Consider the following 24,119-nt stretch of genomic DNA (forward strand, 5'->3'; position numbering starts at 1 on the left):
TGTCAGACGCTTACTGGTTACATCTCGAAGAATTTATAAGCACTAAAGTAGTTTTTTGAATTTTTTTTAGGGTTTTTTGGTCGAGAAATTATGTCTCTAAAAAGGAATTTTAACTTTGGAAAGGGAATTTTTTCCCCTGAAAATGGGCCATTTTGTGTCTTAACAGGGTCTGTTTTATCATTTTTGGGTTTCCTGAAGGTCAAGGTTAACCAGATATCTGGGTCCTTACTTGAACGCCAAACGTTTAGGTTTTTTTTTTTTTTTTTTAAGTTTTCAAGCATTTTTATAAGTTTTTCTTACAGGGTGGCTTGCAGGAGATCTCTAGCCACTTGGGGGATTTTTTAAGCCATCGAAATTTTTGGGGATTAAAAAGGGAAATTTTTTCTCAAAAAAGTAATTTTTTCCTCGATAATGCGACATTTTTAGCCTTTTGAGTGGCTGTTCAGCCGTTTTGGGTGACTGTTTTTTCCTTTTTTTCACTTTGCTAATTAGAATATTGGCTCCTGGCTCCTGCACATGTCCTCGAATTCTTATTGTACGATAAAATTAGAACATTAATTATTTTCACATTTGTTGTAGTGTATTTTCACACATACATGCACATGTGTGATTTAAACACGTTTGTTATTGTAACAACAGTTGTACATTAACGTATTTTTACTGAATCCTGTCGAACAATTTGGTTTTCTTGAAACATTTGCGTCAAATTACCACAAATTTACTAGTTTCTCAAAATTACACCACAAAAATGCAAAATTGCTAAAAGTGTAAATACATTATTTTACTATTATTTTTTTACAGTTGTTAACGTGAATTTCTAAAAACGTACTGTAAGTTCGTTATACTGCGTATTATACATAACAAAATATCGTTAATATTTCACCTCGCAGAACTGGACACCCCGACAGCTGTTCCCTAAGGGATCGAGCGGCGGCGACCATGAGCAAATGCCCATGACATTGGGAATCACCACGAGCATCCCACCACAAACACCTGATTTCGCTGGAAGGCCAACCTGAAAAGAAAAAAGAGCGAACTGTTATAGTTGTACAAATATTTCATTACAAAAAATGTGTATAATTAAATTAAAAATCAAAGCCACAAAATATCATTTTAAATTATCACTGAAACCAGGGTTGTGTGGTAGCCTGATCAATTACTCTTAAATTTTTTGCGGAAAATCTCATTTGGTTTTATTCTTATGAAGTACGAAAAACGGCAGTATTTATTTTAAGCATAAAGGACCTTTTGTTTCCCTTACTATCATCTAAGATAAATCTCTTTAATAATTTAAAATAAGAGCGATATAAAATTTATATGAGGTCACAGATCACAAACAGACTTACGAAATATGAAGTGCAATCTAGATAAATTTCAAATGATTAAAATTTCAGTTATTAAATAATGTTTAAGAGGAAGCTTCAGTCACAATACATATTATTAGGTATTTCTCCACAGTTAAAACATAAAAAATACACATGTGATTCAATATATAACGTTAAGTTTTCAGTTCCATCGTAAAGTAATATTTTATTTTATTCAACAGTATTGGATTGATGGTGTGAGTTAATATTATATTAATATGTTTTATTTATTATTCTCATTACTGAAAATGTGAGCATATAGGCTAGCTTTTGTTGAATTTAGAAAATGGTCTAAATATATAATATATTATATTTGCTATTTCCTTTAAATTATTTATTTTACTATACATTTATTAGTTGCCGGCCAAAAGCCAAAATATACATACTATGTATGCAAATTATGCATACAATATGATGTATCACAGACATGAACTAAATTTGCGATAGTTTTACTTTAAATTAAAAATCTGCATTTACCTAAAATGGAAACGCTAGTTTGTGATAATAATCTTCATCCTAATTTTACACTAATTTAGAGCGCTCATCTCATGATTAAACTAAGGTTAAATGCTTCAAGAGAAATTTCTTTAAATTTTTTTCTTTGTCGCTAGTAAAATACTTTCAAAACCCAGCAAAGACTGTATATACAAAGAAAACTACAATTGTTTTAGTTACGGTCGCTTATTTACATTACTATACAATAATAGTAGTATTATGCATGAAAGCTTAAGTTAGCAGTACCTATCAATCATTACCAGTTAGAAAAGTTCTGACGACACAAGTCTTGTAACATAATATTTTTGAAGTTGAGGCGATGACGTCATAAAAGTGTAACTAAAATGTAATTATAACAGGTTAACGACCAGTGTAACGCGAATTTACGCATCATATTTTAGGTATCAAATGACTGGCTGGAAACACAGATGGCAGCAGCGCTTGATGGCATGTTTGCATAATTGCGCACTTGCATACTTTATCACGCGCATACTTGGCTCACGCGCATACTCTCTCACTGGAATACTTTCACACATTATTATACACTCGCATAACTATACACCCGTCTTTTATGCTTGCAACTTGTATAAGTGTTTCAAATATTTGTGTTCCCTTGAAATATCCTATCTATCTGTGAAATTTCACTTCTAACGCACGTGGTTGCCGCAAATGCATTTATTTTTAATCGGGCCTGGCTTTTGGGTGTGCAGAGCTTGAAAGTTAATAAAAACCAACATTTTAAATATAACTTTGTACGCCAGTTAAGAGCCAAACATTCATTCTAGTCTTACTATTTTTGTCAGTAGGGTATAATGGTATTAATTTTCCCTTCTCGGTTATTACAGTGGTTTCCGAATAAATTAATTCTGAACACATATTGCGCTCTTCTCTGATACTCAAGTGAGTTAGAACACTTTTGATGAAATGATTGACAGAAATTAAGCAAATAAATCTCTGAATTAACATACCTGGTTATGGTTCCTAAGCTCCATACTGTTTTCAACAATATTTTCACCTGAATGTTGCGCGGTATTTCACCCCAGGGAAGTCTTTCATTAGAGAGTGAACGATCAAAGTGTGCACATTACTAAACACGAATACAGATCAGTGTAGTAGGACATTTTTTTGTCCACAATTGAACGGCTAGTTTGCCAATAAAAATGAGGTTATAAAATCTCTCATCACTCATCCGAAATACCAGTAATTTTCAGATGGAAAGTGCTGCAATTAACGGTACTATTGAGAACATAGTCGTCCCGTTCAGAAAACGTGTCTGAAGCGCACAGTGGCCATTTGACTAATGTGTTTGTTTTGGAATGTAACATTGTTGAGTCATATAATTATTTTGGACATAAGCAATTGTTAATTTGCACTGTATATCACAGATAAATACGACATGACGGAAACAGATCTTAGTTCCCGAAAAGTTGTAACACTTTAGCCTCGACAAGCCTACTGTGTTCGCCTGTGTTGTCGTGTTGTCAGAATACCTGTTTAATTCCATCGCTGGTATCGCAAGTGCTGTATTATCCGTGCATTATCCAGATTATCCGTTTAATGTCATCGTTTGGTTCCTTTGTCGTCGCTGTGTTGTCCAGGGATGTTGACTCTATTTACTGTTTTTGTTGCATATATCTCATCATTATCAGCTCACTGTATTCGTCTGTACAGTGGTGTTGATCTCAATCAATCCTTTCACGGAATTATAACACGGCTAACCTTCACAGTAAATTATTGTTTCAGACAACTCTTAAGAAAAATGAAAGTGTGGGACCTTCTTCATATAACAAAAGAGTAAAAAAAAATTGGCAAAGGGACCCTGCGAATAGGGCAAAGGTCATAATGGTAATTTGCAAACAAGAAATGGGATTGTTAAAGGTGTCTAAAATTTTTGTGTGCCACATAAAACTATAAGACGGTTGTCCGATGAAAAATATTGTATTTTATATAAGCTACTAATGTTAAACATGGGAGACCTACCGAACTTAACCCTCAATCGGAACACGAACTTGTTTAGATATACACGCATTACAGTATTTAACAAAATGATGACACATAATCTATAAACAAACACTCGTGTCAATTTTTACAACGTCTGATTTCGACAGCTCTGAAGGTAAATCTCAAGCCAATGATAGCTTCATTCGCAAAACACAAGAGATTGTCTTTACCAAATATCTAGTCTCTAGGTGTGAATCACGCTGAGGCCTCGATACCGCAGATACCATTAGAACAAGTGACGCCCGCCAAACAACTGCCAAGTAGAACATTGGGCCAAATATCCCCGCCGGTGGTCCGTTAGGCCGGGTTTATAAACTACGCAAGAAACGCAAGACGAAAAAAGGATAATAACGGCTTTTCAAATACTACTTTATAATCCACACAAGACCCAAAATCTCAAGGTAAGCATTGGAAAACTTTCAACTTATTGCGTTGCGTTTCTGACGTCCATTTAAAGATAAGTGTTTGCGAAAACTTACAGATACTAACGTTATGTGCATAGAAGGCCATAATGTTCCTTTTACTACATAATAACGTTGTCACTTGAACTTTCACGCAGTGAACGAAAATAACTCTTTCAAATCAAATTGTCAAGTTCTTTTGTTTTCATGAAAAATACGAAAATATTAAGAAGCCCGGGGAAGATATTTGATTTAAATTGATGTACAATTTTAAGTTCCAAGGTTGGTGACGTATTGAGACTTCCGTGCTTTAAAAACGATTGTGATTTTCTTGCGTTAATTGCGTGTTGCGTCGTTTTTTTCTTCCGTAATTTATAAACCCCGCCTTAGCGGCAGTGAATAGCCACGTAAGTGACAACTCAGGGGAACATTCATGACACAATCGACATACGAACCGCGTGTGGTGACATGCTGACAGCAACATACAAGTCTAGACGCCAGCTGATCGTTCCATCCCGATATCCAAAACTCAAAAATTATACGTGTCTAATTATTTTAGCACCTAACCGTATTCAATAGAAAATCTGTGAAGCCAGTTTGCTACCTCTTAATTTAGGACCTAAATGACATAATCTATCACTCCAAAAAATATACAATGTATTAAATATTATATAATGCAAGGAAGTTTGTTTTTTATTGTCTAGAATAAAAATTTGCAACATTAACAAAGAATTTAAAGTGTTTTTATCATAGTCTTAAATTATTACTCTAATCAACTTGAGCAGAAACTAGGTATTAACTAACTTGTCGAGATTTTTTAAATATTACTGCATTTTGTGTGAATCTCTAGTCCTGAATAAAACACCATCACTTTACTTGCGCCCTTCATTACGTAGACTGGAATAGTAAGAAAAATACGTATGAAATAGACTAAAACTCACTTTAATGTTTGAAAAAAAAATAATTTAATGAGAATTTTAACCATTGACGTCATTTATATATATATAATTTTATTTAACTACTTTACTTAAAGGAAAACTATAAAATTTGGAAAATGGAAGAGTTTCTCGTTGGAAATGTTAGTTGAAATATTAACATTTTTTGATATAATATATGACTTTAATTAAGCTTTTATTTATTTACTACGCAGTAAATCATATAAATTAATTATACTGTATTTATAATTCTATTATCAGTCGTTTGTACTAATATAAACTCAACAATTCTAGAAAGTGTTATTTTCTGTGAAAAAATAATGAAAATTTATCTATGATTGGAACTGTTTAAAATCATGTTGATAAAATATATATTTTAAATGATTTTGTTGGAAATTTACGTCAAATTTGTTTCTAAAATATTCAGCGTATTATCTATAAATTAAGTTTTGTGACTATTGGTTATTTTACATTATTTGCTTGAATTATAAATGAAGTAAAATTACTTGAAAAAAAAATACCATCGATGAAAAACATTCATTTTAAAGAGAGTTTAAATACTCAAGAATCCCGAAATTTTTTATTACCGTTTAAAATATATATGGTCATTGGAAGAATATAAATTTATATTCATTGCAATTGCTTAAAACCAACTGATATGGAAATATTAAGTTTAGCAATATTATAAATGAACGTTCATAAACTTTTTTTTTGCATTTTGAAATAATAATAACACTATTTAATAAAATTAGAATTTAACTTCATTGTCAGGTAAATGTTATTTTTAATGTCAACAGTTTGCCAGTCCAGACCACAATATATTTAAGATATGACTAGCTCACCGATCTAGTCACTGAGTTTGAAATACAGAACTCTCTATTGTAAGTAACTGATATGAGGAAAAAAAATTATCGTTTTGTGAGAAAAGCAGGAACTTCCAGCTGGTTTTGCTTTCAATCCTAAACTTTTTTCTTATGGTTCTAATAGTAAAATTTTATTTCTGACTGACCAAGTATCAACTGTACTAAGCATTTTTGTGAAGTATCTAGTGCCTATTAAATACTTGGGAAATTTATTTATGAAAGTTTATTTTTCCGTACACAAATGTACAGAAGTGCAAGAAAGTGTATATTGTTTTATTTAAAATAAATCTGAGTTGCTTAAAACGAAATTTGCATAGGTTTAATGGCCATCAATAGTCACACACATCAAAAATCTTAACCATGTTCCGAATCACTCGCTCTGCACTTCGTTTAGTGGCTTACCCATACGGCCAACTTATATCACAACATTTACCTTGAAAGCAAACTGTCCCGAGTAGTCGTACATGCCGCAGCTGTGCATGAGAGATAACACGTCCCTCACAGAGTCAGGCGTCAGAACCTTTTCTTCGGTTATCGGGCATATTCCTCCATTTGCCAGTGTTGAGGCCATCACTGCCATGCTGTCGCAGTTGGCTTCCATGGAGCAACACTGAAACAGCCACGCCATTGTTATGCATTCAGCACACGATTCTAAGCAAGGCCAATGTCACGCGTGTGCGAAAAACAACGGGAGTGAAAATGACGCACGTGTAAGGGGTTTATATGTACTTCGTACTTGTCACACGTGCGCGAAAAACAAGGGGCGAGAAAAGTGAAATGCGTGCAGGTGGTTAATAACGGACCTTTCACACGAGCGCGAAAAACAATGCACGGGGAAGGAGTTTCAATTGGCGAGCAGCTATTGTTTTTAAAATATCTGGGCTGAAAGTTTGCAATTAGTGCAGCTTATTTTTACGAAAGAGTTTAATTCTATAATTTGAAAAAAAAAATCATCATTGAAAAATTAATATGAAGAGTAGGTAACTCACAACAGATTTTGACAACGTGTAACTCTTCTGAAACTGGAATGTTATCAATTGTAGTTTATATTCTTCCGTATTTAAAACTAATTGATATCCCTTTTTTATCTGTTACACAATGCTAACTTCCAAATATTTTCTTGTATTATTTCCTCGGTTACCAAACAAGTTATTGCACGTAAAGCTCATGTAGTCAGATGTTGGGGATAGCAGTTTTAGTTTAATTCCTATGGATGTTTTGCTTAAAAAATATTTGATATTATTTTCGTTACAAATATTAATGAGGAAAATTTAACATGTTTTACACTACGTATTTCTAAAAACTTTTTGTCAAGTATTTATGAATAATAGTTTTCTTTTTACTATTCAAGCTGTGGTAAAATACACTCTAGAAGATCAATTTCTGTGTTTTGGACCCCAATGTAGCGACACCTTAACGCTCGGTCTCACACCCCATAATGATTTGATTTTATCTTATCGTCATTTATATTATTTAAAGGCTATTTTTAGTATTTATATACATTTCTTGCATGTGTTGTTCTACCACAAATATTATGAACAGATGCTCATTCAGTGTAATATAATGGGTGTTAAAAAGACTGCAGGTCTTAATTATCAACACTTGCGCGACTTTTTAAACCCATAATAATACACTGTCGTAAATATTTGTTGCAGAACAACAAATACAAGAGAAATATTAAGTTGAGATTTATAAATAGCTATTTAACAAAATTAACCACGAAAAAAAAAAAACGGAAAAAAAAAAAATTAAGAGAACACATTATGAGACAGTCTTGAGCCACACGCCTTTGCACCGAAGTATGTAAATGCAGTTCGTCCTGAAACACTGGACACTAGCTACTTGCTGGATTCCTAGGGATCCGTGGCGGCCATCTTGTATAACGTAACTTCCGGCGGCCTTCTTGGATTACGTCACAACCGCCTCACATCTTACATGACCATTGCCACCAACGAACATTTTTTCTAGAACCTTCCACCAAGTGGTTTTTCTAGAACATTCTGCCATTTTTAATTATGACATCACATCTGCCTTCTTGAAAATTGGTAATTATTGACTAAGAAATTTGGAAACAATTTCAAAATGGCTGCTTCCAGCAGACACTGACGGCTTCATCGTAACATAAAGTACAACGCAGAGGATTAGGGTGTTTGATGATATCATAGTAATGGAAAGTGCAATTCACAGGAGTAATACATTCGATGATGACATGGTAACGAAAAATACAAAGTACATGATTGTAGTGCTCGATGATGTCATCGCAACTGAAAGTGAAACCCATAGGAGTGGGTTGCTTGGTGATGATGCCATTGTATCGAAAAGTGTAACAAATGCAAGTCGGTTGCTCGATGATGCTATCGAAACGAAAAAGTGAAGTACGAAGAAGTGGGTTTTTTATATATATGTAGAAAGTTTTAGAAAACAAAATAGTGGATATAACATCATTATTAGAAATGGCAGAATGTTCTAAAAAACAAAATGGCGGAATTCAAGACTGCCTTTGGTATCTGAGGTCAAGGCCAAGGTCATCCAAGATAGCTGCCAGGATTGATGTAATCCAAGATGGCCGCTGTGACTCCCTAAATCCGACCCTGAATAAATTGGCTAAATGACAAGTTAAGGATTTACAGGTTTAACTAGCACTCTACAAATGTGGGCAATAGCCCTTCTTTGGGGGGGGGGGGGGGGGGGAGAATGGCCCCTCTCTGGGGACCTTGCACCTTCGGATTTTTTTCAATGGGAAATAAGGAAATATATTCTCGTAAAAGGAAATTTTCTTTCGAAAAGGGAAATTTTTTCTTGAAACAGGTGAAATTTTGGTGCATAATGAGGTATTTTGAAGTGTTTTTGCTGTCTGATGTTATGTAATCCAAGATGGCCGCTGGAAGTTACATAATCTAAGATGGCGGCACCTACTAAACGAAAACAAAATGGCTGTCTCCAACAGAGACTGACGGTGTCATCGTAACATAAAGTATAATGCATGAGTGGGGTGCTCAATGATAATTTTATCGTTTTTTAAAATTAAAATTTTAGTACAAATTTTTTATAAATTTTATTTCTTTTAATTTTTAAAGTTAATAATTACTTATTTTCAAGATGGCGGACTTGACACCATAATTGATAATGGTTGAATGGTCTAGAAAAAAAACAAATTGGTGGAATGTTCTAGAAAATAAAATGGCCGCTGGGGTCAAATGTCAATTTACAGGTCCTCTAAGATGACCGATGGAAGTTCTAATCCAAGATGGCCGTCGTAAGCGATGTAATACAAGATGGCCGCTACGGATCCCCGGATCCCCGGATCCCCACCCAGCAGCCAGTGTCCCAGGACGAACTATATTTACCTACTCACAGAACTTACAAGAAAATGACCGGCCTCGGTGTCCGGGACCAACGAAACTCGCTTTTAGCTGTGGGTTCAACCCCATTCGTTGTTTCCGTGTTATGGAACCAGCTTGTAAGCCGCCTGCTGCTCAGTCTCCGGCGGCGAGGTGCGGATGTCCATGTTTTTAGTTAATAAACAAAATAGGATAGACAAGATGTAAGCAAAATTTCATAATTAGTTGTCATAAGATGCTTGCAATCTAGTTAACGAAACCTTGAATACATTAAAAGGTGCTTTGTCATTATTTTGTAAAATAAAAAAAATATTTATATGATGCATAATACATTATAAATTCTATCCTCACCTGAAAATAAAAGTCCATGCATTCTCGTAGGTTCGTTTTCTCTGGGTAACACTTGTGTTCTCTCATGTAGAACCCGAGTGCATAGTTTCTGTCTGCTGCTTCCCTCTCCGACAGAAATACAGCATTATTGAAGCCCAGGTACTCACTGCCAGCCATTCTCTGAAATCGTAAACAAATCTGTAGTTTATACTTACCGGTTACTGAAGAATGTATATAAAGTCAAGAAAGTACATTTGTAAGGTTACAATATATATACTCTAAGAATTATAATTGAGATTAGCAATAATAAGGGAAATCTTTTCAAAAAATAAACTCAACTTGTTTAGATTAGTTAATAGATTTTAGTCTAAAAATACAAACAAGACCATACTTTAGACATTGCTCTATCTATTATTTCCTGGTATCTGTCTTTAAAAAGTATGTGAAGACCCTGAACGCTCTTACAGTCTAGAGTCTGAAAGAAGTACCTAATAACAGAGCGATAATACCATTCTGCGGCTATTGAAGCATAGTTTATAAATCTAATAAACGTTTCAGTACTATACAAATGTCTGTACGGGTACTGGGTTCTGGCTAGGAGCCGACCAAACTGACGTCACGGCGGATATTTTGGTGTCAAAATTTCCTCAAAAAAGACTCACATTTCCTAGAAATTTCCCTATTTCGAGGAAAAATTTGAGAGAAATTTCCCGTTTTATAACAAGAAAATTCAAAAATTCAAAATTTAAAATGCCTAAAACAATATTTGCCTTCAGAAAACGAAAAATTCCTAAAAGTGGCATAAGACTCCTAAAAGAAAACCGCTTTAAGCCGCTGAGGCCATGAACTTGACCTTGACCATAAACTTTAAATTCTTTCATTTTTGATCAAAAAATTCCGAACAAAATCCCTAACAATATATTAAAAAAAACGTTTACTTCAAATGTTTAGTTACTTAATCCATTTCAGTGCTTGTTTGGATCCCCGAAAAAAAAAAAAAAACATGTAAATTATTATTTAAAAAATTTAAAAAATAATAATTACAATTAAAAAAAATTAATAAAAATCTTGCTAATGTGACGCCAGCAATCTCGGATTACAGAACCTTCCATCATTTTGAAAAGTGACGTCAGTAGTGTATAAAAAGAGCTCTGAGCCCTGGCCTCTAGCTGTGGATCGATGATTGTTGACATTGTTCCTCCAAGCGCAGATTCTCGTGAGGTGTCTGCCATCTTGGATTGTTACGTGAAGGTATGCATACTGAATTACCTTGACCGTTGACCCTGACCTTGACACTGGTGGCCATCTTGGATCTGCCATTTTGTTTTCTAGAACTTTCCGCCATTTTGAATTACGCCATTATTTTTCTAGAACTTTCCACGATCTAGGAATCGAATGCCCCACTCCCTAATGTTACAATTTTCGTTAAAGCTGCCATATTGAAAATCCGTATTTTTATGCTAGAATATAGGAAAAAATTTTAAAATTATGAAAAATTATAAAAAAGTAAACAAAAACACTTCGACATTTTGGATTATGTCACGGTCGCCATCTTGAAAATCTGTAATTATTTCAGATTTTATTGGGAAAAGAATTAAAATTTATTAAAAACTAAACAAATTTTAATAAATAATTATTTTAAAAACCGCATTTATGCCATGGCATACTCTGTGCAAACCCAGTGAGAGCAAAAATAAAAAAAAACAGCGACGGATCCTTCCTCCACGGAAGCCGTCGACAGGCTAACCTTCGACCACTAATGTCAAGGTATATATATATATATCGCCAGCTGGTATGATCTCAAGTCCGCCATATTATTTTTGTCTACTGGTGGCCACCATCTTGTTTTCGCCTTCTAGAGTGCACTGCCACCATGTCAGTTTAATTTTTACCTGATAGAGTGCATTAACCAATTATTACTGTAGCATCCGCCATCTTGAAATTTGGTTGCCATCTTGGAAATCAGTATTTATTTTCCTACAAATTCGGGAAAAATTCCAAAATACATTAAAGAAATATGCAATTAAAATACTGATTGATTCGATTAGTTCCTGTCCTTGGTTCGATCCCTATGATCAAAAATGAAGATCCATAGTGACTTGCAGTGTCTCCAACATTACCCTATGCTAAAATCTGCATTTTTAAAATTTAACACATCGCTACCGTAAAGTGCTCCCGTTGAGCGTCTTTTTAGTGTTGGTAAAGAGAATCTATCTGATGAGAACTTTAAAATGCAATTGTTTCGTAAGGTCAATTCCAAAATTTAAAAAGAGTGTTACTTTTATTACAGGTAGCTACTTGTATGAAGTCTTTTGATGTTATTCAAGCAAGTTTGTACTCAAATATTATTCATTTAATTAAAGATAATAAATTTAATCATTACATGAAATTATTTTTTTAACAAAACATATATGTAAGTATGTTTATTAATGTAACAAAGTGTAAAAAAATTGAATCGTAGGTCAGTTTTAAAATGGTAGCAGAATGTAATTGTAATTGTAATTTTACTGATTACTTCTATATAAAGTAATTTTTACTTGTAATTAGTTACATTGTCACCACAGTAATTGTAATTAAGCCCAATTACTTTTTCCGAGTACTTTTAACAACACTGCACACTGGACACACACAGAACACACACTGGGCACACATTACACATATTGGACACACAGTACACACACTGAACGCACAGTACACACACAGTATACACTGGTCAAACAGTACACACTCTGGATGCACAGTACAAATATTCAACAAAAGAACACACAGTACAAACACGGGACGCACAGTACACACACTGGAAACACAGTACACACACTGGACACGCAGTATGCAAACCCAGTACACACAATGGACACACTGGACACACAGTACATGCAATGGACACACTGTACACACACCTAACACAGGACATGAAATGACCACACAGTCCACACACAATAAACACACAGTAAACACTCAATGAACACACACAGTATACACATGGACCCACAGTAAACACACTAGACACACAATGAACACACAGTACACACACATGACATGCAATGAACACACACACAATATACACACATGTAATGCAGTGGACACGTAATGCAGACATTGAACATGCAGTAGCGAGAACTCAGGCTTAGTTAAAAATCATACTTCGTGAAATAATAACAATGCCTTTTAAAATCTAAAACATAAAGTTTTATTTTTATTTATACAAATGCAGGTAAAACAAGTCATTAGAGTATGTAGCCAGCTTCCCTCAGTTCTTTGAGTATGAAGGCTACTTCTTTGATGTGTGAATAGTTTCCTGCACAAAGCGAATCATGTAGAAGTCTTAACCTGCTTCCCATGAAGCATAATTAATCTCTTCTGCTGTCATCATTCTTGCATGTTTATTATAAATATTTTCAATATCACTATCGTCCCAGTGATCATCGTAAGCTTTATCTGAATAATTTATTTTATTACAACTATCCCATTGTTTTGGTCTCAGGGCTTCATCGCAGTCCTAGAGCTGGCCTGCTTTAGGTGCTTCAGCACAGTTTTTGATCGCGTCACCAGCTTCAGAGTCACTATCGCCATTTCCTTAGAAGTCAGCATATTCACCTGAATTTCTATAAGAACTCGAAATCGTTGACGTAGAAGCTTCTTAATCGTCTAAAATATTAATTTTATGTGTCTATCATTATTTCAAAGTATGGAGGATCTACTTGATATGGGCTTAATGTAATTTCACTTTTCACGGTGATGATACTTCCATTAGTTTCAGTCTTCCTTAAACCGTCAGCATCCTTGAATGTAAGTTATTTGTTGCGATCGGGAGAGCTAGAACTTTGCGCTTAAGATAAGGAAAATTATTTACATCAAGCAACACACTCTTCCTTAGTGTAGAGTCTTTATCGATGTCCTCTATCCCGTAAGTGGTCTTGGCTTTACATGTTCCACGGTATCTTTTTAAGCTGTCAATTCGTGTTAACAACCTAATACGCCGATTACAGCTTATCATTTTGCGTAGTGGGTTTTTAACACAATCATTCTTCTTGTGACGTCTAGCATTCCATCTCAGGACAAAATCCTTGCTGCAGTATCTACAGCGGCATCCTTCCGATTCAGCTGCAGACAACACACCAGGATCCATGTTAACTTCTGTGACTAATGATACATGCAAATTGAGATTTTTATTTAGATACATATACTTAAACACAAATTTGAATCATACATCACGAGAGTTTATTTTCAATTTTGAAAGACTCGTAGCCAAATAGTTCTGCTTATCAAAGGCAAGGTAAGTATTATTATTGGTTTTTCATTTTGGATGCGGGATGCTCACTAACGATCGAAAAAGAAGGAAGGCTTCCCTAGACATCAAGGAGAAGGAAATTCGTCTTGCATGATTGTGATTCTCAGCTGTCTCAAGGCATGTTATTTGACTGAGTAATGGATTTTTCTTGTTTGAATTCCACCTAATAAAATTTTTTTTATTACTGATTTAGTAACAGTGATTCAACAATTAAATGTAACTCTGAATAAAATTGCATGTCTCATTAAGTCAAAAAATTCGTGCAGAGATCTATTTCTCAGAATTAACCAGAAGCTCTCACAGAAAATCTGCAGAAGCCTCGATAAGAATAATGAGCACACGCAGAATACCATCAAAATATTGGCAGGAGTAATCAAGAGCACACGGAGAAAACTAACGCACGTTTCCCTCCGTATCAAAAAATTACAGAAAAAATTTAAAAAATAAAAATAAATTAATAAAAATAATAATGAAAATAATAAAAATTAAAAAAAAAATATAAAAAATTACAAAAACAGCTTCTGCCAGCTTGTGAACTTCTCCTTAGTTCATGAATTTTTTAACGCACAAAACATTACATTCACAAGGTCAAACAAAGTATGGAAATGTGTTAGTTAAGCTTACCATAAAGCTTGTGCAAAAATGGTTGCAATAAACTTTAGAAAATGTTTGCTTTAACACTGTTTTATTCAGTCGTGCAGAACGGTTCTGAACACTTAATTCAAATTGCAATGACAGCTTTCTTTCCATAATGGGATGGGCTGCATATACTGCTTTTAGTTTGAAGAGCTGTTATTGATCTGCTGCCATCCATCACAAGCAGTTTTCTTATTGTCGATTTGAAAACTTTCTGCAGAGAAAGTGCTTCGTATCGTCTTGGCACACATACGTATGTGCCTCTATTAGATGTGTCCAGAGCAGCTCACAAATTCAATTACATTACTGGAACACTTTTACGCTCCTCCCTCGTGTCTTGTAAAAGTTATTTAAGTTCTTTAACAACATTAGGAAACACTCTGAAATGGAATTGAAATTGCTGGAAACGGACTGGTCAAAAAGAATAACAGAGGAGAACGAGAGAGAGAGAGAGTGTACAAGAAATTTCATGCAGCCCCTGAATGGCTTATAAGGAACTGGAGAATCGTTGGTTATGAGCTTAAATAAAAAGTCAAGATTAGGGTTGCTAGGATTCTTTTTGATTTATTAAATTAAATCAATAATTATTTTCTTTTCTTTTAGTTTGCTGGTTGAATAGTAATAAACAACATTATTTCTTAAACAATAACTAAGTTAAGTTGGCCCGGGCCCTACACAGAATTATACCAGTTATTCATTAAGGTTAAAATCTTCCTTAAAAAATTGGTTGTCTGTAAAGTCGGTTTACGGACGACAGTTTAACGTGACAACGTCATAACAAAACATTGATGAAATTATTGCATACTTTATGAATAAAATTGAATAATTTTTATTTTAATAAAAAAAGAATAAATACTTGAAATTATACTAGTAATCAGATTTTTAAAATGCAAGAATAATTAACCTTTATTGCCGAAATTGTTGTAATAAGCAATGTGTGCCGTGTATTAGGGATTTAGGCACGTTTTATTTAAAATTTTGTAATATTAAATATTTTTAGAAATATATATTTTTTTTCTTTTTCTCTCATCTTATTTTCTTTACGGCCAGGCCCTCAGCCTCTGTTCTCAGAGGCGAGCTGATTCTCTTTCCCAGCCTCATGCTAGGCTAGCATTCTGGCTAATATTTCTCCCACCTCCAGGCACATCGGGGCCGGTAACTTTATTTCTTCGCGGGTCTACTTTTGCCTACAGCAGCTTGTGAAGCAGTGCTGAGCCCTGCTAACTCTGTCACGAATCGGTTTAGGGTTCACTAGCAGCAAGACACGACAGGAGGATCCCGTGGGCCTTGTGTCCCACAGACCATGCATTTTTTGAAGCCCTCCTCCTGCTCACCCACCACTTTCTTCTCAGAAGTGTGGCTAGGGGCGACGACCGCACGGGTACGTTAACCAAAGTTAAGGCCATCTCAGGCTTGACAGCCGCAGTTACGATTCTGGACTTTAGCGACACCTAGCGACGGCTGTGGTAACTAATGCCACTTGTGAGGCGTCGGCAGCGCCGACACTACCGCGCTCGCGCGGAGGTAACGACAACCTCTCTCCCCTCCTTATGTCTCAGGCCGCTAGGTGGCACCGCTGGTTACTCCATTACCCCCTAGCTTGACACTCTCGTCGGTCACTAGTCGATTTATTAGTACTTCTTCTCGCCACCCAAAGATAGCGCCTCAGTCGCGCAGTCACTCCAGTAAGATCTAATTTTTTTATGCCGGACACCTTCGGGTGGACTCGGTAATTTTCGGCTCAGAGCCTAACCCCCCTCCCATTCTCTAGAGACCCCGCGCTTATGATATTCTGGTGATATCCCGCGCTGAACTTACTTCGGTGCGCGCCTCCTGACTGACTGGTACCGTTTGTATCTGCGATCTTCGGCGAATCATCGACACCGTATATTATGTAGTCTTCTCAGACTATAGGGATGGAGTCCCTAGCTAAAATTATTAACCAGTCAGTAGTTTATTTGAAAGTACCTAGAGAAATTTAGTATTTTTTTATATTTTTTTAAAATTAATCGTGATGACTTCCGTGGCTACCGCGAATCGTGGTTCGAGTTTGCGGAGACGAGACGCCCTATCCTGAGCGCCAGGACCAACACCCTGTTTTGGTAAGTCTTGACGTCATCCCCCCCCCCCTTTTAATTTCCCTCTATTGGCCTTTTGCGCCATTTAAGTATACTGTCTGGAAACAGGTCTAATTCTTTGGAATTTGGACATCTGTTTCAGACAGGGTTCCAAGTTTGGGGCAACCAAAATCCTCTGCCAGAACCTCTGGAGTCGGTTCCTGAGCAGAATTCAACATCTTTAGGCCTACTACCTCCATCACCGTCTACCTACAGCCCCGGGTGATACCCGCATAATTCTATCTTTTTATTCACGAACTCAAAAATAGTGTAACCCAGTTAAGACAGCGGACAGTAAAAAAGCAGTTCGAGGAGAAGAAATTTATATTATGTTTTGGAAGGACTATATGTACAACCTTTAAAGTTACCAATGTTAATTTCATTCTTGTTTTTAAATATTTTAATTTTTGTTATACATTCAGGGCCGGCCCTATCGTAAATAACGTTAAGGAATATCATATAATAAGTGTAATTGTGAGTTATGTAAATAAGGTCACTTATCAATGAAAAACAGACTTTACTAAGGAAAATTTAATCTATAAAAAAGAAAGAACAATGATTAATAAAATAAGGAAGTCTATAGACGTAACAGTTGTTTTTATTTATTTAATATATAATAACGATCCTTTTACTCCCAAGTATTTGTAGGGAGTTCCTAAATTTTCTTTGTTTACTCCTAGTGTCGCCTCTGTTGTTGACTTTTATAGTTATTAATTGAGGGCCCCAGTAATCAAAGTTTCCAAATCTTTTAACCTTATTATTTAATTATTCTTTAAGACACTTGGGGTATTACAAAATGGTAGCAGAGCATGGTTACGTCTATAGGCATACCTAAGTTGAAAGGTCATACCTAAAATTAAAATTAAAAAAAAGAATTGAATAAAAAAAAAATTTATATTTTTTTTGTCACTTAGAATATTTTTGTAGTAAGTAATTTGTGAACTGTCCGCTGATACACATAGTAGCTAAATTGACCCTTGAATTTTAAAATTATCATAAGTTTTGCTGCACTTTGGTCTGGGTGCTTACATCTGAGCGCGAGCCGAGAGGCAGCTGGCTGCCCACCCACGCGACTCAGCCCGCGCGCGTGGCTTATCAACAGAGACGTGTCCGCTGGGCAAGATACTCCCCCCCCAACTCCCCTTGTTAAAGGTGCTACGCGCCAAGGTCAGACCTGCCGGCTGACGTGACGTTCATTGTAGGTACCCTGTTGTGCAAGCTAACCTGACAGCTTGTTACACCCGAGTACACTGTTCATTTCCCGACGCGCGTAGTAATAATAATAATAAATTATGAAGGCACATTCTTCCCACGCAATAAGGCAATTGTTTTAATTATAAGCTATATTTAAGTGTATTTATAAGTTTAAAGTAAGAGATAATTTTAAGAGGGTAGTGTTTTGTTTTGTGTAATACTATGAATCCGGAAAGGATGATTACTCCGGAGCTATTACTAGTAGATGAATTAAGTTACGAGTTGCAGTTGCGTAATTTACCAACTACTGGAAATGCGCAAGAGCTGCGAAAAAGGCTTCGAGCCGCAGTACGTGATAAGTTACCTACCTCAGTACATAATCTAAATTTAGAAATACTCGAGGAATTCAACATAGCTTGCTCCAAATTTTACGACATAGCTGCTTTCGTAAGTTATTCAGATGTGGAAGAGAATTTGCCCAATGTAAAGCGACACATTATGCGATTAGAGCATGTCACCAGACGACTGGAAAATCTTGTGGTACTTTCCGCAGATGTGCTCAATGGTGTTTATCGAACAGAGCTAAATCGTTGTCTGCAACAAACAAACGCCTTCCAAATTAAATTGAAAGCTAGGGCAGCTCAATTAGAAACTCAACAGGACCTCCGGGCCAACAATGCCCAGGCAGAAAACCTAGGAATGGAAACAATAGGAAATGTAGAGAGTGAAAATCCGGAATTTCCTCAGGAAATAAGGCAACCCGACACACAAGTATCTTTGTGTCAAACAAGGCAGGTTCCACCCATTTCATCAACATCAACATCTCAATCACTCATCACGGTTTCAACCCCTCCCATCCCAGCAGCCACCATTCAAATTCCCTCAGGCATACATGCTTCTACAGCTCCCATCACCAGTGTCACATTTTCCGGTAACTTGCCTGCAAATCCACATCCTTTAACACAACAAAATTTGTTTTTCCCATTCGCCACAAACCAGTCATATTTTAATCCATATTCCCAGTTTCATTCTTTATTGACATCCGGGCAAGGAACTCCGATCCCTACCATCCCCACCGCGCAAATTGCACATCCTTCACCCCCACCTCCGCCATCAACGCAGAATCAACCAGAAACAGCATTACCAGTTACGCCAAGGGCGGCTGAGTATAGCTGTTATGGGAAAATTGCCCATCCAGTCGAGAGATTACTTGTTGGTTTTCCAGAAACAAGTGGTCTTGACCCAGATAAATTAATCGAATTCATAAGGCACTTACTTAAAATCAGACAGAAAGGGGGCATTCCTGACAAACAGTTGTTGGAGATAGTTTTTCCCTACACCCAACCACCACTGAGTGAAAGAACGAGTCAAGCAATAGAAAATAGTTACTCTTTTGACAAATACCACGAAGAAATTTTGAATTTTTTTATACCTGCCAGACTTTTGACAAATTACCGTTTGGAATGGTACAACAGGCTACAGCGAAGTAATGAAGCATTGCCGCACTATGTAGCATCAATCAGAGAAGCCGCGGCGGTTCTCAGATTGGGCGTATCAGAGAGCGAAATAGTTAGTTGCATAGTAGACGGACTAAATCAGGCAGAGCGCTCACGCGCTGTTTTCCAGGCTAGGCCACGGAGTTTTGTAGAACTAGATCAACTCTGTATACAGGCCATGAGTTACGAAAATGCAGACACTCAGAGAAACAGGTCAGCGAAGTCCGTGGATAAGCATGATTCTCAGGCAGAAACTGCAAATAGTTTTCCATACACGAAACAACAGAATAGCCACCCACAACAGAAAACAAACTACTACAGAAATAATAAGTATGGTTCAAACAAGAACATACAACAACAAACACCTTTCTGTAATTATTGCAAGCAAACAGGACATTACATTGAGCAATGTAACCACAAAAATTTCAAACCAAATTTCAACAAGGCAAAAAACGCGTAAGGCGGTGGCCAGGCAAATTTCTACCTGGTCCACCTAAAACTTCATCCGAGAGGAATTTTTCTGTTCATAATGTGCATACTAACGAATCACAAAAACAAGATGAAAATCAAAAAAGGCATAACACCGGAAAACAAAAACACAAGAAAAATAAACGAAAGAAATACACAGAAAAAGACAGAAAACACAAACAGAAGATTATAACACAGCAAATTAATCATAAAGAAAATTCTGAGAAATTCACAAGAATTTGCAAAACATGTGTTAGCCTGACTAACAAAGGAAAACGTAAGTGTCACAACATTTTCGGTCACGTCCGAACTGTATTACCATACACTAAAGCAATGTTTGGCAAAAATCAAATTATTGGTCTGATAGATACAGGAGCTACTCGTAGTTTTATTTCAGGCGATTTGTTTAGGGAATTACAGAAGAACAAGCAGGTTCTGAAAACAGAAGTCACGGATGTGCGCTGTTTTACTGCAGCGGACGAACCAATTAGTATATCCAAAGTGGCTATAGTGAAAATCAGGATAGAATTATTCACTTGGAATTTCCCTTTTCTTGTGGCAGAAAACTTAGCCACGCAGCTTATTCTAGGCTCCGACTTCATCGCTAAAACAGGTATTTTAATTGATCTACAAGCAGGAAGTTTTGTATTTAAATTTAATAAAAATTTTGTCATATCATTCGTGGAACCTGAAAATAAAAGGTCAGGACAAATTACTAGTGTTTCTACCAACACTGACGAGAGAAATTCTTTGTCCCTGGATCATCTCGAGCCCAGTAAACAAGTTGCTATTCAAGATTTGTGTAATGAATTTTCAGATGTGCTAACTAAGAAATTAGGTCGAACTAACCTAATTGAATATCAAATTGAATTGACTGATACCACGCCAGTCAAAAGTCACCCTTATCAACTTTTAGGTCCTAAAATGGAAATTATGAGAAAACACGTACAGAAAATGTTAGATAATAAGGTAATAGAACCTTCTAACTCTCCTTTCAGTTCACCTGCATTTCTAGTGCCCAAGGGCACGGAACAACGTTTCGTCACTGATTATCGAAAACTGAACAAACAGATTAAAATACCGCAAACACCCCTCCCAGATTTGAACTCGGCCTTTCATTGGTTTAGTAAGGCCAGGTATTTCAGTGTGTTCGATCTCAATTCGGCGTACCATCAGATCCCACTCACGCAAGACTCAAAACCTATTACCGCATTTTGCGTACCTTGGAATCTTTACCAGTATAATGTGGTACCTTTTGGCTTGGCCACAGGTGCTCAAGTACTCACACGACTTCTTTAACAAGTAGTGGGAGATTTTAAATTTAAATTTGTTTACAATTATTTAGATGATCTTGTAATTAATTCAGAAAGTTTTGAGGAACACATCCAGCATCTGACTCTTGTCCTTGAAAGACTGCGCAAGGCAGGCCTCACTGTAAATACAAAAAAGGTAAAATTTGCTGCTTCCGAAATTTCTTTCCTTGGACATTTGGTATCACACAAAGGTGTTACAATTGATCCAGAACGAACACAGGCGATCAGGGAATTCAAACCACCTAAAGACACAAAGGGCATAGCTCGTTTTATTGGCATGGCTAATTTTTATGCCAAATACATACCAAATTTCGCCGAGCATGCGGCACCTTTGAATGCATTACGTAAGAAAAATACACAATATATTTGGGGTCCTGAACAAGACAAGGCATTTAATTTCTTGAAAGAAGCTATAGCGAATCCACCTGTTCTGCGCATGGCAGATTTTAGTAAACCCTTTATTTTACAAACAGACGCCTCAAGTGTTGCTATAGGGGCGGTATTGTCTCAGGAAATAGATGGTGCCAGGCAACCCATTGCCTTTGCCTCACGTACATTAACTTTTCAGGAAAGGAAAGCATCTTCGGTGTATGAATTGGAATGTTTAGCAATAGTTTTTGGTATTGATAAATTCCGACAATTTCTGGAACATAGGGAATTTCTATTGGAAACTGATAATCAGGCACTCGCTTGGCTGTTAGCTCACCCTAAACAATTAGGAAAACTTGGAAGGTGGATCACCAAAATTTCTTCTCTCAAATTTAATATTCAACATATTCGCGGTACTCAAAACATTGTGGCTGACACACTTTCTCGAATGTTCGAGAACCCCTCCGAAACAATATCTCAGGAGGAACCTCAGATTTCGTGTCAGGCACTCCTAACCGATTTCCCCTTAGCTTTTCAGGACATACAAACACATCAACAAGCCGACCCATATTTGGCAAAAATAATTGAACAAGTTAAAACTGGTACAGCTCCGAAATTTTATAAGTTAGCTAAAGGTCTTCTACAAAAACGTACACAACAGTCAAGGCACCTTAAAATTGTTCTTCCACAAAATCTGCGTGATATGATTTTCACATATTACCATAGTTCACCTCTCGGTGCTCATTTAGGTATTTATAAAACCATTCAAGGTATCCGACGCCATTTTATTTGGGAAGGAATGCACCGGGACATTACACAGCGAGTTAAGTTATGTAAGCTATGTGTACTAAGTAAACCTGCACAAAATACACAGTACGGTTTTCTTGCCTCAGAAGTAGCCGAAAGACCTATGCAAAAACTTTTTATTGATTTTGTAGGGCCATTTCCTCGATCCAAATCCGGACACTCTATGCTTCTTGTGGGCATAGATGCCTTTTCGAAGTTTGTTTGGCTTATCCCACTCCGTAAGGCTACAGCTGACACCACTGTGCGTGCATTACAAAATCACATTTTTAAAACTTCAGGATTACCGAACATAATTGTATCCGACAACGGAACACAGTTTACATCCAGAACTTTCAAGAACATGTGTTTCTCGCATGGTATACAGCATGTGACGACATCGCCATACTACCCTAAACCCTCGCACGCGGAGAGATTTAATAGAAATCTTCGTTCGGCGCTCATAGCGTTCCACGCGAATGCGCAGGAAAAATGGGACAGTAATTTGGTGTGGTTACAGATGGCAATTAATTATGCTCGACATGAAGGACACAAATCCACCCCATTTGAGATTATGTTTACTTATAAGCCCAACACACCCCTTTCCAATCTTTGGTCTCTCGAAGACCTACTGCCGGATGATCCCAAGGACATCACGGAGATTTGGAGAAAGGCGCGTAGGAATTTAAATTTGGCTCACCAAACAAATCAGAGAAGGTACAATAAGTACCGCTCCCCTAACCCCTACAGGGTAGGTGACACGGTAATGTACAAAGCACACCCGCAGAGTAAGGCCATCGATAAGCGATCGGCCAAGTTATCGTATCGCTGGACTGGACCATTACAGATCCAACGATTTCTAACCCCAGTGACTGTGAGTCTAGCCGACCCCAGTTCCGGAGAGTATGTGACACGAGCGCACATCTCCCACCTTAAGAAAGCGCATCCGAATTTAAATTAGGAGCGATTACTTTCTCTAGGCCTTGGCATGCCACATGTATATATATATATTTAAGACTCAATAAGGAGTTTAACTGAAAAATAAAAAACCTAGGTAGTAACATTAAGTAACAATAAAATTCCATGGTACTAGTTTGTAAGAAAACTTAATATAAGGTGTTAGTTTAAATGGCCACTTAAAATAATTTTAATTAAGTTAATGAATTTAATCATGTTAGTCATTAAGAATGTGCACATTAGTTCATAAGAGTGTTTAATCTTTTTTTTGTGTGTTAGCATGTAAGTAGTAGGATACAGGCGAACCTGGTAACTCGTCCTACTGAAGTTTTTGTTTTTTGTTTTTGCTTTTCCCTAAGCTCCGCTTTAACGCGGGGGAGTATGTGCCGTGTATTAGGGCTTTAGGCACGTTTTATTTAAAATTTTGTAATATTAAATATTAGTGAAATATATATATATTTTTTTCTTTTTCTCTCATCTTATTTTCTTTACGGCCAGGCCCTCAGCCTCTGTTCTCAGAGGCGAGCTGATTTTCTTTCCCAGCCTCATGCTAGGCTAGCATTCTGGCTAATATTTCTCCCGCCTCCAGGCACGTCGGAGCCGGTAACTTTATTTCTTCGCGGGTCTACTTTTGCCTACAACAGCTTGTGAAGCAGTGCTGAGCCCTGCTAACTCTGTCACGAATCGGTTTAGGGTTCACTAGCAGCAAGACACGACAGGAGGATCCCGTGGGCCTTGTGTCCCACAGGCCATGCATTTTTTGAA

General features: G+C 36.6%; 1 protein-coding gene and 1 long non-coding RNA gene across 3 annotated transcripts in view; one reads left to right on the forward strand and one right to left on the reverse strand.

Moving 5' to 3' along the window:
- Positions 1 to 24,119, reverse strand: part of LOC134529455 (glutaminase liver isoform, mitochondrial) — a 207,080-nt gene that overhangs the window by 52,847 nt on the left and 130,114 nt on the right. For both annotated transcript variants that reach the window (XM_063363571.1, XM_063363572.1), the window contains 3 exons: positions 9,752 to 9,910; positions 6,493 to 6,669; positions 884 to 1,015 (listed from right to left, as the gene is read on the reverse strand). In XM_063363571.1, coding sequence (XP_063219641.1) covers positions 884 to 1,015; positions 6,493 to 6,669; positions 9,752 to 9,910 — 468 coding nt within the window. The remainder of the gene's footprint in view (positions 1 to 883; positions 1,016 to 6,492; positions 6,670 to 9,751; positions 9,911 to 24,119) is intronic.
- LOC134528798 (uncharacterized) lies at positions 16,474 to 20,076 on the forward strand. The gene is made up of 2 exons (XR_010074424.1): positions 16,474 to 16,759; positions 16,878 to 20,076. It is a non-coding gene; the product is annotated as an uncharacterized LOC134528798 (long non-coding RNA).

The sequence above is a fragment of the Bacillus rossius genome, chromosome 2 (assembly GCF_032445375.1).
Source record: "Bacillus rossius redtenbacheri isolate Brsri chromosome 2, Brsri_v3, whole genome shotgun sequence".
NCBI classification, from domain to species: Eukaryota; Metazoa; Arthropoda; class Insecta; order Phasmatodea; family Bacillidae; genus Bacillus; species Bacillus rossius.